The 20,606-nt window shown below is 30.6% G+C and overlaps 1 protein-coding gene across 1 annotated transcript in view; it reads right to left on the bottom strand.

Moving 5' to 3' along the window:
• Positions 1-19,198, bottom strand: part of LOC108782399 (nose resistant to fluoxetine protein 6) — a 39,606-nt gene extending 20,408 nt beyond the window's left edge. The window contains exons 1-2 of the mRNA XM_018550677.1: positions 18,745-19,198; positions 15,288-15,484 (exon numbers count right to left, since the gene is read on the bottom strand). Of these exons, the coding sequence (XP_018406179.1) occupies positions 15,288-15,484; positions 18,745-19,198 (651 nt within the window). The remainder of the gene's footprint in view (positions 1-15,287; positions 15,485-18,744) is intronic.
• Between the last annotated feature and the right edge of the window lie 1,408 nt (positions 19,199-20,606).

Below are 20,606 nucleotides of genomic sequence, written 5' to 3'. Positions count from 1 at the left end.
AAAAAAAATCTTATTAGGTGCTTGAATTAATTCTCGCTGTTTTTTTACTAAAAAACTTGTGCTTATTTTATCAAAAAGATGCCTGATATTTTATATATAATATTGTCCATTGACAGCTATAACCTTTTCCTACTTTTCGGATAACAAATAGATTTCGCGGTAGAAAAATTCAGGTTCTTTCAAGGTAATCCAGTCATCGAGCCACTTTTTGATATCTTCGAAATAACTGAAGTGCTGCTCAGAAAGATCATGCTGCATCAACCGAAACAAATGGTAATTTGATGGAGCAACGTCTGGGGCGGGTGAAGTAAGACATCCCATCCAAGTGCCTCCAAGATTTCCTTCACCGTGCAACATGTAGTTTGGCGTTGTCATGGAGAAGAATAACTTTATCATGTCTTTTGGCGTATTGGGCTTTTTTCTTTGAGTGCTCGATTCAAATTGAGTAATGTAATTGACATCGGTAGCATTCACCATTGATGGTTTGACTTGATTGCAGCAGCTCATAATACACGACACCGACTTGATCCCACCAAATGCACAGCTTCTTTCCATTAATATTCTGTTTTGCCATTGATGTTGATGGTTCGCCGGGACACACTCATAATTTCTTGCGTTTAGGATTGTCGTAACGAATCCATTTTTCATCGCCGGTCACAATTCGATGCAAAAATGACTTCCGTTTTTGTCTTTGGAGCAGTAATTCAAAATGACTGAACGTTTTGTAATGTCTCTTTTTCTCAATTCATGTGGGATCCAATTTCCGAACTTCTGGATCATTCCCATTACTTTTAAACGTTTGCTAACGGTTGACACATCGACATTTAATGTTTCCGACAACTCTTTGAGCGTCTGACATGAATCTTCTTGAAGTAATGCCTCCAATTCTTCATCTCCAAATTTTTTCGGCTGACTAAAGCGCTCTTTGCTATTCACGTCAAAATCGTTGTTTTTAAATCTTTTAAACCAATCTCTGCAAGTTGTTTCAGATTGAGCATGTTCCCCATAAACCACTAGCAAACAATGACTTTCAGTAGCAGATTTCTTGAAGTTAAAACAGAAAAGTAATACTTCCCGCAAATATTCTTTTTTTTGTACGAAACTCGATATTTTTAATGTGATAAAATTGTGTTCTTTGCATCCGATCAAATGTTATACACTGATTATTAAAGCCTATTGATAGTACTTTCATATACATAAGCAATCAATCGGCCGTGTTGAAATAGCACAAATATTGATAAAAATTGAAATGAATATTATAATAAATGATGAAATTTTATACAGTAACTATGACTTGCTATTTTCTTAAATATCTTCTACAATAGTGATCGAACAAAAAAGTTTCCTTCAGAAGTTACTTGTTCTTTTTACGTAGAATAAAATCCTGTAATAAAAAATATACATTTCCATTTAAAAAAACAAATTTGACCTTTAAATTACGTTGATAACGCCCTCCAAATAAAAAATTGAGAGTACCGTTCTCTTTCCCTCTTGAAATCATGGAACACGTGTTTTAACTTTTTTTTTGTATCTTTTATATTTTTCGAGATAATCAACTGGAAAGTTTTCAAATGAACACCCTGTATATCTATTTAATCAGTTTTGTCTATCGATATTGCTTGTACGTTTATGCTTTAGAAGTTAGAAAAGAGAGATTTAGAGTCTGAGCACAGAATTACCGTAACACATTAATGGATCAATTCTAACCAAGCTCGTAACTTATCCTCGTAAGATTTGTAAGAAATTAAGACTGAAATTGTAATTCTACGCGTATCATAAAGTATACGATCGTTCGTAAATACATTACAATTTCTCGTAAATCTTAGACTAATTTTACAATGTGCTTTTTGTTTCCTGTTTCTTGTTGTTTGTCTCTTGCCTTCTTGATCAAAAAGGCAAGAGACAAACGGAGACAAACAGCAAGAAACAGGAAACAAAAAGCACGTTGTAGAATTAGTCTTACGGTTAGCAAGAAGTTGTTTGTAAAAACTTTATGTAAAGTTATAAGCATTACAATTTGTGATTTTACGATTTAACGATACATTTGCTTAGAAATGATCTATAAGACAGACTTAAATTGTAAATTTAAAAAGCAACCAGTGTTGCGCTTAAATCATTAAAAATTATCTAAACATAGATAAGATAAATCACACAAAAATATATTTTAGATAGGATGATTAATTTTATATCAATTTAAATAAAAGATAAAATTAAAAAAATTTACCTAGATAATTTTTAAGATAATTTTATTTTTAAGTAACTATTAGATAGTAAAACAATTTACGATACAAAAAATGCAATTTCATATTTTTATAAATTTTTATTTTTTAAGAACAAAAGTTATTCGAACATTTCGTCTGATAAACGATTTTTACGTGCGAATTAATATTTGTTATCTACGAAATTGTTGTCTACTAAAGAGCATTCTACTGGTGGTGATGGGTGCAATATTGTTAAACTTAAAAAAATTTATTTGACGTGTAAATACAAATAATTAAATAAAGAATATCTATTTTTTTCAATATATCTTTAAATGACTGTTGTCGCACTAATCTCAGTTTTTTGTCTATAGAACGAAAAAAATCCTATCATCACTAGATACTACTACTACTAGAAGTTAATTTCTTATAATATTATTGTACAATATACACCTAATATTTTTAGCGCAAGAATGACTTGGCAACGATATAAATCTGAAAAATTGAAGTTGGTAACACTAGCAGAAAAAAGGCATCGCTCTGTTTCGCAAAATCATTAAAATTGACCATTTTTAGGTTAGGAAATGTGTCATTCTGCATTCACTACTATCTCACTCCAAAGGGAACAAAATATCTCACTTTTTTTTTTAAAGTGAGATTTTATTTCTTTGAATTGAAATTTCGTTCTAAAAGAGTGAAAATCTGCCACTATATTGTTCAAGAATGAAAAATTTTCAGTTTTTTTCAAGAGTGGCTAAATTGTCACTTTAAAAGATTTAGAGAGTAACATATATTTTATTTTAAAAATTTGCTGCAACTTTACCATGAAGGTAACGGATTATTCATTTTATAATATTTACAACACAAATAATAAAAAGAATTACATTTCACATTTAAAATGTTCCGCGTCTCCTAACAATGTTGCCATATTTTTTCCCTCAAACAGTTTCAATGGCAGAAGTAACATATCGTTGGTTGTGTTTTTTACTATTGTTAATAATCTAAATAGTAAAAGTTGTTCTAATCTTCAAATATATTTTTAATATGTTATACTTTATACATTAAACATAAATTTATTTAATTCTTAACATTTCAAATATTTATATTTGTTAAAAACTTATACATACAATGGAGTCTCTCATAAGAGAAAGAGAGATAGTCTAATATAAAATCCAGAATTTTGTTATTAATTTACAGAAAAATGCGTTGGTCAAAAAATCTGAAAAATTTACATAAAAGCATATTTTGTAGATAAAGCTATGTTTAAAATTTCAAGTAATTCTTAACATATTGCATTCTCCTTTCAACTTCCTTAACCAAATAAATGATAAGAGCAAATTACTTCTTTTATGCGTTAAATCCGAAAAGAAATACAATTTTAAGAATGTTAAGATTTAATTGTTATGAAAAGAAATAAGAAAATAGGATTTATATACAGGGTGCTCGTGAAAGAAACGAACGATGCTTAAGAGAAGATTCTTGAGATTATTTTGAGACAAAAATTCTAATACCAAAATATTGAGGTTATAATAAAATTTTGAATTATAAGCGTTTAAAATTAACGAATTATATTGTCTAAAGTTGGCGCACTCAGGAGCGGCACTGTAGGTGCCTCTGTAAGAAGCTCTGGGCGCGCTCCGCCCTGAGCTCAGAAGCAGGTAATAAAGCATTGTATAGGGATTATATTTCGATTTAAATTCAGGCGACCGTTATTTTTGAAAGTTGAAGATACTAGAAACTTCTGTTTTGAAAGTAGGATCGATTTTAACCTATCTGTAGAGGAATATCTGTTTGTATGTCAGTGTTTGAACATTGGCACGAGCGGACGCAAGCAAGTTCTTCGTGTGATAAATACATATTTCGTATACTTTTACGCAGTAAAATGGGCAGAAAAAGTTCGAGAAAAACGAACTCATCCAGATCGTCAGAAAAAACAACATTTCACGGGCAATCGATTTACGGCTGAGAAGGATGTAGAATTTACGAGCATGTCGGCAAAAAAATTGAAGACTTCTAAAAATGCCAATAATTTTTCTATTTCGCGCGATAATTTAGTTACTGCACTGTATTGAAAATAATTAAACCTATTTATGAAAATTTATCGAGTGATGAGTTGCTGGAATGATGTTTGAATGCAGAAACGCAAAATAATAATGAATCTTTAAACGTAATGATTTGGATCTTCTTTCCGAAACACTTGCATTGCAAAAACGATTGAAATTGCGACTTTTTTAGCCGTAATAATACTTAATGAAGGATTTCTACCCATTTTAAAATTAATGGACGTAATGAGAGTGACTATTGACCAGCAGGCGGAAATGTACGCACACAGCCGCAACGAAGCTTGTATTCGCCGATCAGAGCGGCGCCGTCCGATTTCGGAAAAGACCAATGAGCGCAACTTATTGTTAGAGATGAAAGAGCGACTCTGTAAGATATATAAGAGAAGGAGGAAATTGCCCTTTATGGTCCTGGAATAGCAGATTGATTGTAAATAATATTATTCGAGTGTTATCTCTACGTAACCAGTTAAAAAGCTTTAATCGCGTTTTTCTTGAAACAGCATTTTCTTAACTGGTGACCATGATTTCTCAAAATGTATTTGACCAATCGCGATGAAATTTTCCGCACATCTTTAGCGCATATATAATTCTCGATGGAACTGCAATAAAGTTAAAATGTTTACTTTTATTTATTTTACAGCACTTTAAAGATGAAAAAAATTCGAAAGAATCGGAAAGTAATTTTCAAAATGACGCCATTTTTTCTATCTAATATTTTTTTATCTTAGTTGTAACGATAGCCAAACTCATATGCTTTAAGAATCTCTTTGATTTTTTTGTTTCAGATGAATAGAACAGCCGCAATCATGGTGCAACGCTTTATTTTTTTCACGATCGGACAAAAACTGTTATATAGAACTTATTTTTTGGAATATTATAATAAAAAAAATTCTGAAAGATACTTGAAATATGTACTAATATGTAGGAAAATCCCTGATTTGAATAGACCTTACGAATTTTTCAGAAAAAATTCATGAAAATAGCCTAAAAATCAAGCTTCTAGATCTGAATCCCTCCTTAAAGACTCGCGGCAGTGTGCGCGGCGCGACAAGCGCCAAGCTAACGATGACGGATATTCGGTAATAGTAGGCCCGACGAACGCGTTTATTCGGCTATCTTTAAGGTTTAATATCTTGTTAAATATTACGTAAACTGCAAAATGGTATAAAACTTTTCGACTCAGTTCGGTCTACTCTACCTGCTAACGATAGGTGACTTCATCGATTAATGACACCCTGTGATATGTATAGCAGTGTCGCTGCGCTTGGCTTAGCGCCGAGACACTACCGTGTCTCCAGATAAGAGGGCAAGTCAATCTAAACGGAAATCTAATAAATAAGATAAATTCGAAATAAAAAATCCAAAATAGCTGATGCCATTTGGCTACTTTTTTGCTGTCGCTAACTATTTTCTATAAACCGCTCTCAGTCGGGCCCAGCAACAACGAGCTTCGTCTTATTTATTAGATTCCCGTTTAACAATATTAGGAACCTTCGCATACTAAGTTTCACATGAAATAACCTACTCGTATATTGAAAATTATGTATTACAGAGAGGGTAAAATATAGGACTTTAACTTGAAAAATGACGATGTCCCCTGTAGTTTCAATGAAAACTAATAGCACCATCGTATTCAGCAAGTCGAAATCTATAAGATTCATTATGTTTTACATTTTTCCGTTAGTGGACAAAAAACGGTCTTTTCTTTATTATGTACTTTGTTGGTTCCCGCCAAACGTTATAACAAAATTGATAATATAAAATCGACAATGACCAATAGCAATCAGAAAACATGTTTGTATTTAATATTGCCGGGAACCAATAGAAACAATTTACGTCATCAGCAGTTATTAGTAATCAGTAATGGTCATTCTGTAACCAAAAAAATTTCCAACATCAGCAGTTATTAGTAATCAAAAATAATTTTAATCATTTATGATGATTATTCACAGCTAGAATACATACAAATTGATATATATATATATATATATCTCTCTCTCTCCATCTCTCTCTTATGGGTATTATATTTATTGAACAATTTTTTAAATATAGTATTCAGGTAATTGTTTTTCCTGTGAACAAATACCAACTTCTTATCAACGATTTTTTTAGATCAAATTTTTATGATAATTGTTATTTTCGGTCTCTGTTAATAATACGTATTATTTGTACAGTTTCATCAAGCCAATTACTTAATCGGCTGTGGAACTTATTAATCACATTTGCTGTTTAGTAAAATATTGAAGATGGTCTTAAAATGAGGATGGACTATGAATACCGCCCTAGTAAACACCTGTCTAATTCCACCATGGTGTAAATTAGAACTATAATTATTATTTACTTAATTTTTATAACACGTATTAATTTATAACAGATTTGATATTAAACTTTATCATTTTTAAGAACTTATGTGGTATTATTCTTATTACTTACTTAATTCTAATGACACGTATCATTTGTATAAAAGATTTGACATCAATAGTCGGCGCCAAGTTAAATTCTATATCTTCCAAATTAAAAAGTAAAACACACAAGTGGTACCTTTAATCTTTAAAAACTCATGTAGTACTATTATTATATTTAAATTCTACTAAATTAAAAAGTAAAACCCATGTGATTTTATCTTTATCTTCATATACAATGAAACCTAAATACAAAAAAATGTTAAAACACGTATTCCATAATTTCGAGGGGGAAAGAGAATGGCACTCTCAATTTTTTATTTGGGTGGCGTTTTCAACGTCATTTGAAGGTCAAATTAATTTTTTTAAATGGAAATGTATATTTTTTATTACAGGATCTTATTCTACGTAAAAAAACAAGTAACTTCTGTAGGAAACATTTTTTTGTTCGATAACTATTTTAGGAGATATTTAAGAAAATAGCAAAGCATAGTTACTGCATAAAATTTCATCATTTATTATAACAAATGTTCAAGATGTTCTCCGTTGTTTGCTAAACAATAATAAAGGCGATTCTGGAACTCTGAATGAATATTTGGAAAGTATTTGCTGGAATAGCTCTACATTGCTGTACAATTTTTTGGCGTAAATCGTTGATATTTTCCGTATATTATTTTCCGTATAATATTAAATATAAATGATATTTTCCGCTAAATACTAATAAAAAAAATACAGAAAAGCACAGGATATTTTATTTTCTTACTAAACATGCCTCGGCTTACTGAAATCTTCATTCCCGATTTGTCGCGCAACCCTTGTTGAGACGCGCAGAGCTTCATTGACAATGTTGCGATTCTCCCGATTCGTAATTACCCTAAGTCGACCTTGACCAGGCCTCCGACGATAAGTATTTGTTTCTTGGTACCGATTAAAAACACGCGATACCATCGAGCGATTAATACCCATTCTTATTGCTACGGCGCTTTGACTCAATCCCGCCTCTAGCAGGGTCATAATTTGAGCAGATTGAATTTCAATAAGGCATGTTTAGTAAGAAAATAAAATATCCTGTGCTTTTCTGTATTTTTTTTATTAGTATTCACTCTGCATAATAAAATTAATGTTCAACACGGATCCTTCCCCATAATGAGATTTCGGTATTTGACTCTATCGCGATATTCGTTAAAAACGCCTGAATAATTTCAAAATGACATTACTCGGTCAAAAAAAATCGTAGAGACTCGAATTTTTTTTCAAATTGTTTGTTGAAAAGTACACTTTACGATGGTCTATGTGGTATTTTTAAAAAAAAATCGAGGCGATTCAGGTAGTGCGTCAAACAATCAAATTTTTTAAGAAAAAAATGCTTGGGCTTTATCAAAACATGAAGATACAGCATCGATTTGCACTAATTTCGTATCAAGTTTTTCTTAAAGTACAGATAATTACCTATAAAATAAAAAAAAATCGTCTTGATACGATGAAAATTGACCGAATTATGCGCATTTGAAAAATGGCAAAATTTCGATGAAAAATTTTGTTGCGATAATTTTGTTGCGTAGTGTAATATTACAAAATTGCATTATTTTATTTATTTCAAGTGTTACCTGTTACCACAAAAATTAAAAAAGTACAAAATGAAAAAAATTTATTTAAATAGAAACATTTTTTATGTAAAAACACCTGGTGCTGCTAGATCTCGATCTCGGTATAATAACATCATAGTAAAAATATGGATGTGACATTTAAAAGAAAAAAGATAAGAAACGTTCCCTCGAGAATTAAAGTATTCAGTATGTATATATTCGCGTATTGTATATGCAAGTTAATTATATCTCGATCCCGATATAATAACGTCATAAAAAATGGATGTGACATTTAATATAAAAGTGATAAGAAACATTTCCATGAGAGTTAAAGTATGCAGTGTGTATATATTCGCGTATAATATATGCAAATGAATTATATAAAAAGAAATAAACGGTAAATTCTATTTTTGTTAAATGTAACAAGTTTACTATTATTTTCAAATTATCATTACCTTTACATCTATTTTTATTAATTTTTATAACTCTCTCTCTGTCTCTCTTTTAGATAGTTTTCATAGTTTTTCTTATTCGATCTAGCAGCACCAAGTATTTTTACATAAAAAATTTTATTATTTAAATAAATTTTTTTCATTTTTTATTGTTATTCTTTAATTTTTTGTGGTAACACTTGAGATGAATAAAGCAATGCAACTTTGTAATATAATAACGTTTTCAAGGAAGATTGTTACTACTTTGGTTGGACGAATAAATGTGTTTGAATTAATTGTCTTTAAATTAATTGTGATATAATTCTTTTAAAGAAGAATTAAACCACTTGGATTGAAATAAGAAGATCATTCAATAAGAATACAGACATATATTTTATAGGTTTCATTATACATATATGAAGATAAAGATAATACCATATCTTTTTATTTTTTAATTTAGTAGAATTTAATAAGAATAGTATTACATGGGTTTTTAAAGATGGTACCACTTGTGTTTTACTTTTTAATTTGAAAGAATATAGAATTTAACTCAGTGCCAACTGTTGATACCAAATCTTTTATACAAATGATACATATCATTAGAATTAAGTAAATAATAAGGATAATACCACGTAGATTTTTAAAGATGGTATAATATCTTCGTCAAAAATAAACAAAATTTAAATGTAAAAAAAGGTTTTAAAGTTTGAAATTTCTAATTTCTCAAAAGTTTTTATAATTTTTTAGCTCATGTAAATTTATTAATTTTTACAAATACAAGCTGAAAAAAAGGGAAAATTTTCTTCTTACTTTGTAGGTTTATTATGTAGGATAGACCGGAGAGTAAAGGTCCTCGGGGAAAAAGATCCTTCCCTTGTATCTCTGTAATAACGCATTTACTAGAAAATTCCACCACACAGTTTGTCAACTAAAGTGTATCGCACATGAAATGCATAATAGAGCATTGAGCATAATATAAAACTGTTGGACCAATAAGCATCCAGCATAAAGTTGCCATATTAATTAACATCCCAGTATCTGAGAATGGGTTGAAATGGATTCAAATTTTCAGAAATATATATATATATATATATACAGATTCATGAATGTTAAAATGAATCTTTTTCAATTCAAATACGTTTTTATTCATTTATAGGAATCGCATGGAGCATATCTGTATACTTTTCAATCATAAAATAATATTAGCTTTTTCAATGCGTTTGTGACCATAGTGAATACTGTTCAATTCATAATTTTGAATAGGAAACGCAGTTTTTCAATCCAGTTGTATCTAATTGAATCTAATTGAATCCAATTGAATTCAATTGAATCCAAAAAAAAGTTTTCGCTGTTTAAAATACGAATTCGAATAGACAAAAATAGGATTGGCAAGTAACGCGTTATTTGCAACGTCGTTACCGTTACAAGGTAACGAATGGGTAACGTCGTTATATTTTCTTCTGAATAACGTTTTTGGTAACGCAGTTACATTTTTGAGGTAATGGTAACGATTTCACTAGTTACTTTTATCGTTACTTTATGTAAGTTATAGGTTCTTTGCTTTATTGTAGCTTTCTGCTACTTGCATGTATTTGTAGTTTGCGATACGAGTACATATTTCGTATCATGTAATGACATTTGATACGATTTTGCAAGACGCAATATTCTGCATTATTTAATTTGTGAGTAATGATTTTGTAAATAATTTATTTGAGAATTTATATATATATACAATACAAATATAAGAAGGGCAAAGAGCCAAGTAAATTTATCAACAAAATATTTCAATTATTTAAAATTTAAAAAACGTTTTAATAAGATCTTTAAAAATTACAAATTAACAGATGTTTCGACTCCGATCGGGTCATTTTCAATGTTACAAATTATTAGAATTAAAATGAATAGTGAACGCATTCTTCTTCTGATATAAAGTCTTCGGTATAGCAATAGTCATATGTTGAAATAATAAGTATAAATTGATCCTAATGAAAATTATATACGAATTAATAAAATCACAAACAATAGAAAATAATAAATAAATACAAAAGTTCTATTACCTTGTCAAAAATACAAATAAAGCAACAAGTCCATGATTAAAATTATTTAGTCAATTAATATAAAATATAATTAAAACTGTGTAAGATATTTTACGATTACCAGAAGAAGAATGCGTTCACTATTCATTTTAATTTTAATAATTTGTAACATTGAAAATGACCCGATCGGAGTCGAAACATCTGTTAATTTGTAATTTTTAAAGATCTTATTAAAACGTTTTTTAAATTTTAAATATTTGAAGTATTTTGTTGATAAATTTACTTGACTCTTTTGTCCTTCTTATATTTGTATTGTTTTATACATATAGAGCCTTTTCATTATTTATTTTATATATATACATACATTTCAGTTTTTGATCTTTATTCTTCTACTAGAAGATAGAATTCTCTGTTATATTTTTTTATATTTACTGCAAAAATCTGCATATAATATTGTATAAGTATAAAAAAAGTAACGAAAAAAATAACAACTCGTTATATTTTTTAGTAGTGGAACGGTAACGAGTTACTTTTGCAAATCAGTAACGAGTAACGGTAACGAATTACTTTTCATATTTTACTATTTGTACCTACATAACAAATGTAGAAGTATTGGTACTTTTTACTCCATTATGTGGACCTTCTTGCCTCGCATATGGGGTAAGAAGTGCCGAGTGACTTACTGTGCAAAATTTACGATATCTTTTGTAATGAAGGGTATATATGTATACATACTATCTTGCATGTATTTTGTAGCCAAAGGTCTCTAGTTTCGAAAAATACCAACGCGATCTGTGTAAGTTAAATATTCTTTATTTTATAGTAAAAATGGCAAAAGTGGCCCTTTATTCTCCGGTTTACCCCTCTAAAGAAGAAATGCGGAAATTTTCAACTATCTAACGTAAAAGCTTAAAGTTTTTCCTAAAAATTTATTTTTAAAAAATGTTGCTTAAGATTTTTTATTTCTGAGTTATTCACAAGTTAAGTAAAGGAACATTTTGATTGTAATTGCTCATAACTTCGTTAAAAATCATCGTATCGTAATTTAAAAAATCATGGTGTAATTGCTAAATTTTTAATGTACAATATACAATTTTGAGTTAATAAAATGCGGCAAAACTTTTTCTCCAACCCAATATTATATGATAAAAATAGAATGAAACTGATAGCACATACTTAAGCATCTAAATCGAATATTGTCCTACTGCTAATAGAATATAATGTTTAAAAACGTTGGAAAGTAGTATTGAAATTGAAATACGTCATTTAAATAATATTTCATTTTGTTTCAGATACAAGGATGCCTTTTAAAGTGTTGTAATAATCGGATTATAATCGGTACACTACGGTGTAATTAATCGGTTTCACGAGTGTGAGTGCAATGAACAAATTTGATAGGAGGAGGAAGTCTGGGAGGCATCGGGCGCTGATGGAGCAACTATGAAGTATAGTATATAGTTTATTTTTATAAATTATTTATTTTTCAAGAATTATTTAATTATTACCAAATCTTTATTTGAAAAAATTGACTAATATTAATTTAATACATGAAACAATTGTTATTTAAAGTTAACTATTTTGATCGTTATTATATAATCTGACTAAATATAATATATATTTGTATTGTATGTTACATATCAACGTAATTACGACACTCCGTTGCTACCCGTTGATATTGATGAGTTTTAAATTCTTTTCTGTTTTAATATGATACAATGGATCTGTGAAACTTATATTATTATATACAAGATACGAGTAATTAAAAATTCAGATCGAAAGCACACAAAACTATTATCACAGATAAAGATAATACTTTGCAGATTTATTGGCTTAAAGTAGATAGATTATAATGTTAGCATGCATGCATAACTATCGAAATATGTATAGGATCTTTTTGTCGATTTATTGCGTTAACGTATATACAGAGATAATAAAATAAAGCTCACAATGTGCATCGTTTATTTGCAACATTAAATTTTTTTTATTAGAATAATAATATCACATAATTATGAGATATATTATAGCACAGATATAAATATATGAAATAAATTAAAGAAGGGTAATAAAAATATTTCAGAGTTAATTATTTATGTTAATTTTATTGAAAAGAAGCGCTAACGAATATTAATTATATTTTTTATTTAACATGTTAAATTGATTCATTTTTCTAATTTATGTATATTTAACGATAATTTGATTTTATTTTATTTAAAATAAATTTCTTAGAAAGATTCTCAATAAACATTTCACAGACGAATATTTTAAAATCAAATTTTTTACGATATTATTTAAATTATTAATATTTTTGTTCATATACAAAGCGTGAACTGTAATGAAATTGCTAGATGTCGCTGTTTTACAACACATCGACATATCTTTACATACTACCACATTAATATCTCACGCAGACAGTGATGCACGCATTACCTGTTAATTTTCGTATCGTAAATTCGTCGCGATAAAGTGTCTAACAATAAGTTTCTAAGCACTTGATGCTGTTTCTTCATGCGAAATGCCTGTGGACTACTATTTCTTAAGTACAGATCGTGTAGCTTTTATATGAAACAAATGTTGTTATGACGTGCAACGATGTGATAGCTCTGGAGCGCCATATTGGACTAAAAAATGGTAAAGAACTCAATTTTGAAAGTTTTTATCATTTTCAGCATAGATTTTACCTTATAGGCAAATATTATACTTTAATCTTGTAAAAGGATTTTCGAATCTGTGAATGATAAAAAAAAGTATTTACGATACAAAAATTATATAGTTTAGTCGGTAATACAAACGACTTTAGGATCCCTTTAATAATCTTAAAAAAAAAGAGAGAAAGAGATATAATAAAAGGACAATGATTTTTATCTTTACTTTTCTTCACACCAATTGATTCACCTCATTATACTGTTTAGAAAAGCATTAAGGTACGATTATCAAAAAGTCAATAGTTCACGAATTATTAAACATTTTTTGTCAATATGCACCAAAAGAATGTGTAAAATAACTCGTAAATTATTGGTTTTTTTTATATCTCTACCTTAATACTTTTATGTACAGAATAATTAAGGAAATCATATAGTGAAAAAAATTCATATAATTTCATTTAAAAAAATGAAGTTGACCTCGAAATCTCCGAAGCGCCTCCACCTAAAAAAATTATGACTAGCATATGTTATAGTTCTCTTGATGCCCTACAACTTTTGTAATAACAATATTTTCATATCTCTAAAAATAGCGGAGATATTCAAAGTGGACAAAGTTATTGTCCCACCAGGTATATATAAATTTATTATAATATTAACACTGATATACGGAACGTTTCGACTTCACAGAGTCCTCATCAGCCGTAAATAACCCCATGTAAATTAAACAAACCAATCAACTTCAAATTAATATACGCATTTTTAACGTACAATATCGCTCAGATGAACAAATTAATTTTGACGATTGAAATTACATGTCTTAACTATACGGATGGTAACACACAAATGGTAACACACAAATCATTTGTGTGTTATCATCCGTATAGTTAAGACATGTAATTTCAATCGTCAAAATTAATTTGTTCATCTGAGCGATATTGTATGTTAAAAATGCGTATATTAATTCAAAGTTGATTGGTTTATTTAATTTACATGGGGTTATTTACGGCTGATGAGGACTCTGTGAAATCGAAACGTTCCAGTGTTAATATATTATAATAAATTTATATATATATATCTAACAACCTGTATAGCTCAATTTGTCTTGACCTGGGAGGTTTATTATTTTTTAATACATGTAAATATATTAAGCAATGATTATTTACATGTAAATAATCATTGCTTAGCAATACGTAGCAACTAATAGCTGATGGATAATTTTAGAAATATAGAGATATAGTTTCTTGTAACCATTTCGTCAGCTGGCCCGGAGCATCGATGCGTGCTTAATTAATTTCCGTGCAGTGTAGTTTATGTACTATCGCAATATACAAGTACGAAACGATGAAATTATGTCATTGAATAGGAAATACACTAATTTACAAAACGCATCACATATAATAATAATCCGCTTCGTAGTGTCCCGTTATGATTAATGATGTGGTAATGATAAAATCACAAGTATATAATTACTGATGAAAAGAATGAAGAATTAAAATGGTTATTTTTAAATTACTTAATGCATCTTTTGTACGACAAAAATGATATATTAACGACATTAGTCGGATGGAGATAATTTTGTTAATTCAATACGTCATTCTCTTGTTTTAATAAAACACACACAAGTTTATTGAATTGATAAGATTATTTGCAATTAGAAATCTAATACTATATTAATATACCTCTTTTCAGTCACACACACATAAGTAGTTAATTATATATCAAATATAAAAAAATGTATATATATGTATTTATTATCATACATTTAAAAAAACGAATACATATAGAAAGATATTTCTTAAATTTATTTAAACCAATTATATACATAAATGTGCACGGAATGAAATTTATTATCTGTCATTTAAGTAATTATCTAATTTTCGTGGTAAAGAATGTGTAACGTGGTAATAGCGTAAGCTGATTATTACTCACTGAAAAGTCGACCTCTTTCGGGAGATTTAGATAAAATCTTGCGACGTGAAATTTCAAGGGAAAAGGTGATTGCTCCTCGATGTTCATTATAATTTTTCCGTCGGTGATATTGAGTTCCCTGCAAAGGGTGATCGAGCCCAGCCAGAAACCGTTGCCAAAGTGAAATTGCGAGGAGTAGCGGCCACTCGCGTCTGACACTGAAAAGGAAAGCCAAACGAAACAGTGAAAAATAATTGTCAATCATCGGGGCGGAACGAGCGAAATAAATGTGCCACTTTCGTGTGACATTTATCGTGCGTCCCTTATATAAAGGACGTGAGAAAGAAGAGACTTTTAAGATCGTAGAAGATTGTAAAGCAGCTAAGCATGACGACATGCGACAAATTGGCGGAAATATTTGCACGGACAATATGCGCGGCGTTTTCTTTTTCGGGAAAGATATTCTCGAGATCTTTCCGGAACAGAGTAGCTACCGCTCGGTTGCTGCGTCTCGGTTACTATTGCTTCATAACTTTTTTCCCCCGTTTTTCTCTTTGAATGTCTGTCACCGTTTGCACCGGGAGCGCAATAAAATTTCGTTTGTCTCAAGTTCCCCGTGGAGCTTGATTACACGGTTGTCGGCGGAAGGTTCATTGTCAGTTACGTAAAGCGACTCGTGTTGATCACGAGAGTAGAAAGTGTTGTCGGGCTTTCTGCATATGCACATACGTTCGCATCAACCGATCACCACCGCAAGAACGTAATGCGCTGCTCTGTTATCGCGAAAGTGATCAATTTTGTGCGATAATCTGCAAGTATTGATATTACGCAAATTAACTTGTGGAAATTTTAAGAGACTGTAATCTAAACGGTGTTAAAATAAAGCGTACTGCATACTTTCGACTCATAGACGATAATAATTTCTCCACCTCGTTCTAAGACGATGTGACTTCTCAGCGAAAGTTAAAGTTAAGTTAAATCGTCAGACGTCGTAATTCAATTTCCATCTATATTCGTGATATATTGCATAGACAGAAAGAGCTATAAAGTCACTGTAGAATTGTTTTGAGCAGTAAAGTTATTACTGCATTTTGGCGATGGAATTCTCAACCATGGCGTAACGGCGTCCGACTGATTGATGGGTAATCTGGCTTTAAGAATAATGACTCGTTGTGGTGTGTTATGACAGCCGCAAGATCAAAATATCGAAAGAGATTGCCTAATGCAAGTCCTTTTTCCGCGTAGCATTTGGAAATAATCTCCGCAACAATGAGACACGAAATTGCCGATGCAACTTTTTATTGCTTGTCGCGCGGTAACTTTATAATTGCCCAAGTTTCGTTTATTCCCGTCGTATATTTCGCGATTGCGTTGCTTAACACAATTATTTCCGTCGTCTCGTAAAACGGTCGTTTCGACTTTTTCTGACTTAACGCACATTTTAAAACTTTTCCCTGCTCGACAGACACGCGTGATGTGCGACTGCAAAGTTGCATTTGATCGTTCTGAAAATAAATCACGCTCCAAAAATTTTCTCATATGTGTATAATTATGCAGTTTCTTTAAACATCCCATTTCTTGGGTATCCAAGGGATAAACAAGTCATTAATAGAGTCAAGGATAAAAAAATTGCTTCCGACAATTAGCATCGCTTTCTAAGTATAATTGCAGACGTGCAACTCTCGGCTCGTTTAAAAACCACTGTTACATACCTTGGATCGCGGTGGCGCGAAGATGCTCCCGCCCGTGCCGGGTGCCGTGTGTCGCGCTGCTGCGATTGCAGTTTCGCAAATTTTGCCACGATGAGAAATAGGACGGCATGGCCAATTGGCCATTGATGTGTCCGTTGTTATTACTGCGGATATCGATAACGCGAACGCAGCTCGTGACCGGAAATCATGATAAATCCGCGTACCGCGAATGTGACTTTGCAGCCCGTGAGCTGTGCTGCAGCTGCATGCTTTCATCGGGTCGGCTACTTCAGCTTCCCAAGCCTTTCTCACTTTCTAAATCGCGGACGGACGGTCCCGATAATGATATCGTAGACCATGGCGACGTTATTAGTTAATCTTGTGTAGTGATTGATTATGTCGCTTATGTAAAATAATTCGTAGATGTACCTCTCATATTCTTTTAATTAATAATTACGGTACAATCTTTTAATTAAATTTCGTTATACGATATTAATATACATATACAGTTTGAATTGAAATACACAATAATATCTTACAATACAGATATGCATTGAATTGCGGATTTTCATATGGCAGAAGAAATTTGCATGAAATATCGGAAATGCTTATTTGACCAAGATTATCGGAATATTGAACAGTATATAATAAATATTTTATATGCATTTCTCTCTCTCTCTCTCTCTATATATATTTATGTTATGGCCCATTCTGTGCTTAAATTATATATAAACACGTGATACATCTATATATTTTTATTTTTATCTAAAGCAAAAGGAATTTATTTATAGCCCTAGAGAAAATATCAAATAGTATAAGTAAATTATTGGAAAATTTATTATAACAGTATAAAAACAAAAAGAATAGACAATGCGCATATACAGAGGAAACAAAATAACATTTTTGAATGGTACGGAAAATTTTCTTTCAAACAAATTTTGTCTTATGCAAACAATTGCATTCTCTTTCTATCTTTCTTTCTCACCTTCTCTTTGTTTTAAACTCATAAGAAGTTTCGTTCTAAATTTATATTAATACTTCAAGACAATTTGTTTGCACGACTTCATTGTTGATTCTCTTCCGAATCTCTTAGCGACCAAATTTCATTTCCGTAATGCTGTATTTGCAGGAAACGTACAGGGTAAAGATTCAAGAGTAGTTGTGTGTAAAGTGTCAGGAAGTTTACTAAATCAACGCTGCAAACTAGGTCATAGCGTTTTGATCGATTATGATATTATAAGAGTTTTATAAAACGATGACGTCTAAAATGATGCAATCTTTGGTAATTCATCGATAATCATAGTAATTATGTGCATTTAATATAAATATTTCTACTTCAGTCCTACGTCCTACTTCAAGAATATATTTCTATAGTAATTAATTACGATTTTTGTTTAAAAATCAGATTTTGTTACTCATAATTTTTTTTTAACTCAATTATTACTTATATTTCATAATTATGTTTTTTATATTGCTTCTTTCTTTCTTTCTTTTTCTGCGCAATCACTTTTAAAAAGTAATAATTCATCATTTTTGTCAAAATTTTTATAAAAAAATAGAAATATAAGATATATAAATATAATATATATAAGAAATATAATATATATAAAGGTATGAAGAACCTAAATTATTTTCCAAGAATTTTCCAAAGAATTGTTAAATAAGATTTATAAAATACGTACTGCTATTATATCTTTTAATCATGGAAATTAATCAATATAAAAATGTTCCAATCTCGGGGAATCTTGAAAGGGTTCCGACTAGATTTTAATCAACCAGTTACTTACTTTTTGCCGCCCAGAGTTTTCCGTCTCTCAGTGCACTGAGAAACCTTTCCATGTCTCTTCGACATTCGTCTTGAAGTTTTCCGGGCACTCTGGCCCACCTGAGAGGATCGTAAAGATCAGCGAGCCATTGTATACTGTTAGCCGTCTTTTCGAGTTTTTCCTTCATAAAATCGACATCGAGATCTCGGTGCTCTTCTTCGTTTCCGTCAAACATCTTCAAGTAATTCTTCCAGTCCAACTCCGGATTATTTTTGCTGAAAGCAATTAAAGGCGACTGTTTGCCTGATTCATTCTTTTTCGTTGTGTATTCCGTTACATTAAAGTTTGTCGTTTTAGTCTCGTTCGAAGCAACCTTCTGTGGTCTGCTTAACTTAAGGATGTTTGATTCTCTTTCCGCGATCACTTTATAAGTAATGCATACGATCACGAAAAGGTAACTCAACGAACGTGCCATACTTCCTCTGTTTATTTTTAAAGAATCCACCTTGCAGAATTCACTCGCGCTTTGGGAAATGATCGACTAGATTTTTTTTATTTATAAACGGAAAAGATCGAGTTCACCGATTTCCGTCGTTAAGATCTCCAGATCCCGTCATCTTAGCTTTCGATGCAATTCCTCTTAGGAAGTCGTTGTAATGCCGTTGTAATGAGTGCTTACTCGATTGGATTCTCGAGCATGCCTGAAGAGATACGTGATTGCAGGAAATGTCGATTCAGTGTTCAGAATTTGGAGAATTACGCTTAATTGTGGTACTGATTTTGGCGAACAAACATCCGCGAATTTGCTACGGACTGCAATGATTTAGATATATCAAGTTTAGCGCTGCATTGATTGTCATAATCAATAATGCTCACAATAACAATATAGTTATGATAGTTGTATTATTTGTATGAAATACTCATAAATGTTTAATTAATAGGCAACATGCAATAAAAAGAGACCATTATTTAAATTTAAAATATTTCCATGAAACTAATTTTTATATGAAACTTTCTTAGTTTTCACTTTCGTTAAATTTTGATGTCAAAATATATTTATTAATTGCGATTTTTTTTTCAATTTCACTGATAAAGGTTTCGAAAAGAGATAACGTAAATTGTACGAAGAAAATCTATTCGACATTCAGCACTTTGCGATATGCTCACGTTTTTTCACTGATTAACGAACACATGGAGAAATATTACAAGAGATTCCTCCAATGAGAAAGGTGCCCGCACATATGACAGACTAAGGATCACGCACTGAATGAAGTGAATAAAGTCTGCAGCAACGTTCACCCGCGGATAGTAGGTTCCCCTTTCTCTTACGACGATGCACTTTACCGCTGTAAACGCATTTCCTTCTCCAGGTTGCAAAGAAATGTCGTGGCTTAGCCGGTTTTTCCACTTGCTTGTGGTGGAACTCGTGGAAGACGTGTCTGATTGAGTAGCTAATATTAATAAAATGTTGAAAAAATTGAATATTATTATTATTATTGTTCCGCTGTTAATACATATTTACTATTAATTCTTATTAAGTATTATGTTAATATTAATAATATAATAAGATTTTTGAATATTAATTATTATTTTGTTATTAATATTTATCATTTTACATTTTGTTACAAAATACTTTGATGTAAATCATTCTTTAATGAAATTTATAACGAAAGCAACATTTTATACTCGTAACATCATCATAATCTCTCGGAAGAGTATACCTATATTATCGGACACGCTCCATTTCTAATTATTAATCCACTGTTCGCGATAATGACAAAAAACAGCTCTACATAATTGTAATAATGTAATGAATCATTACACACGTCAACGTAAAGAGTGCTTATATAAATAATAACAATTAAAGAGTTTGCAAAAATTTT

This window comes from Cyphomyrmex costatus, unplaced genomic scaffold, assembly GCF_001594065.2.
Source record: "Cyphomyrmex costatus isolate MS0001 unplaced genomic scaffold, Ccosl1.0 scaffold125, whole genome shotgun sequence".
NCBI classification, from domain to species: domain Eukaryota; kingdom Metazoa; phylum Arthropoda; class Insecta; order Hymenoptera; family Formicidae; genus Cyphomyrmex; species Cyphomyrmex costatus.
Note: the sequence above shows the minus strand (reverse complement) of the source record. Positions and strands in the feature narration are given on the sequence as shown.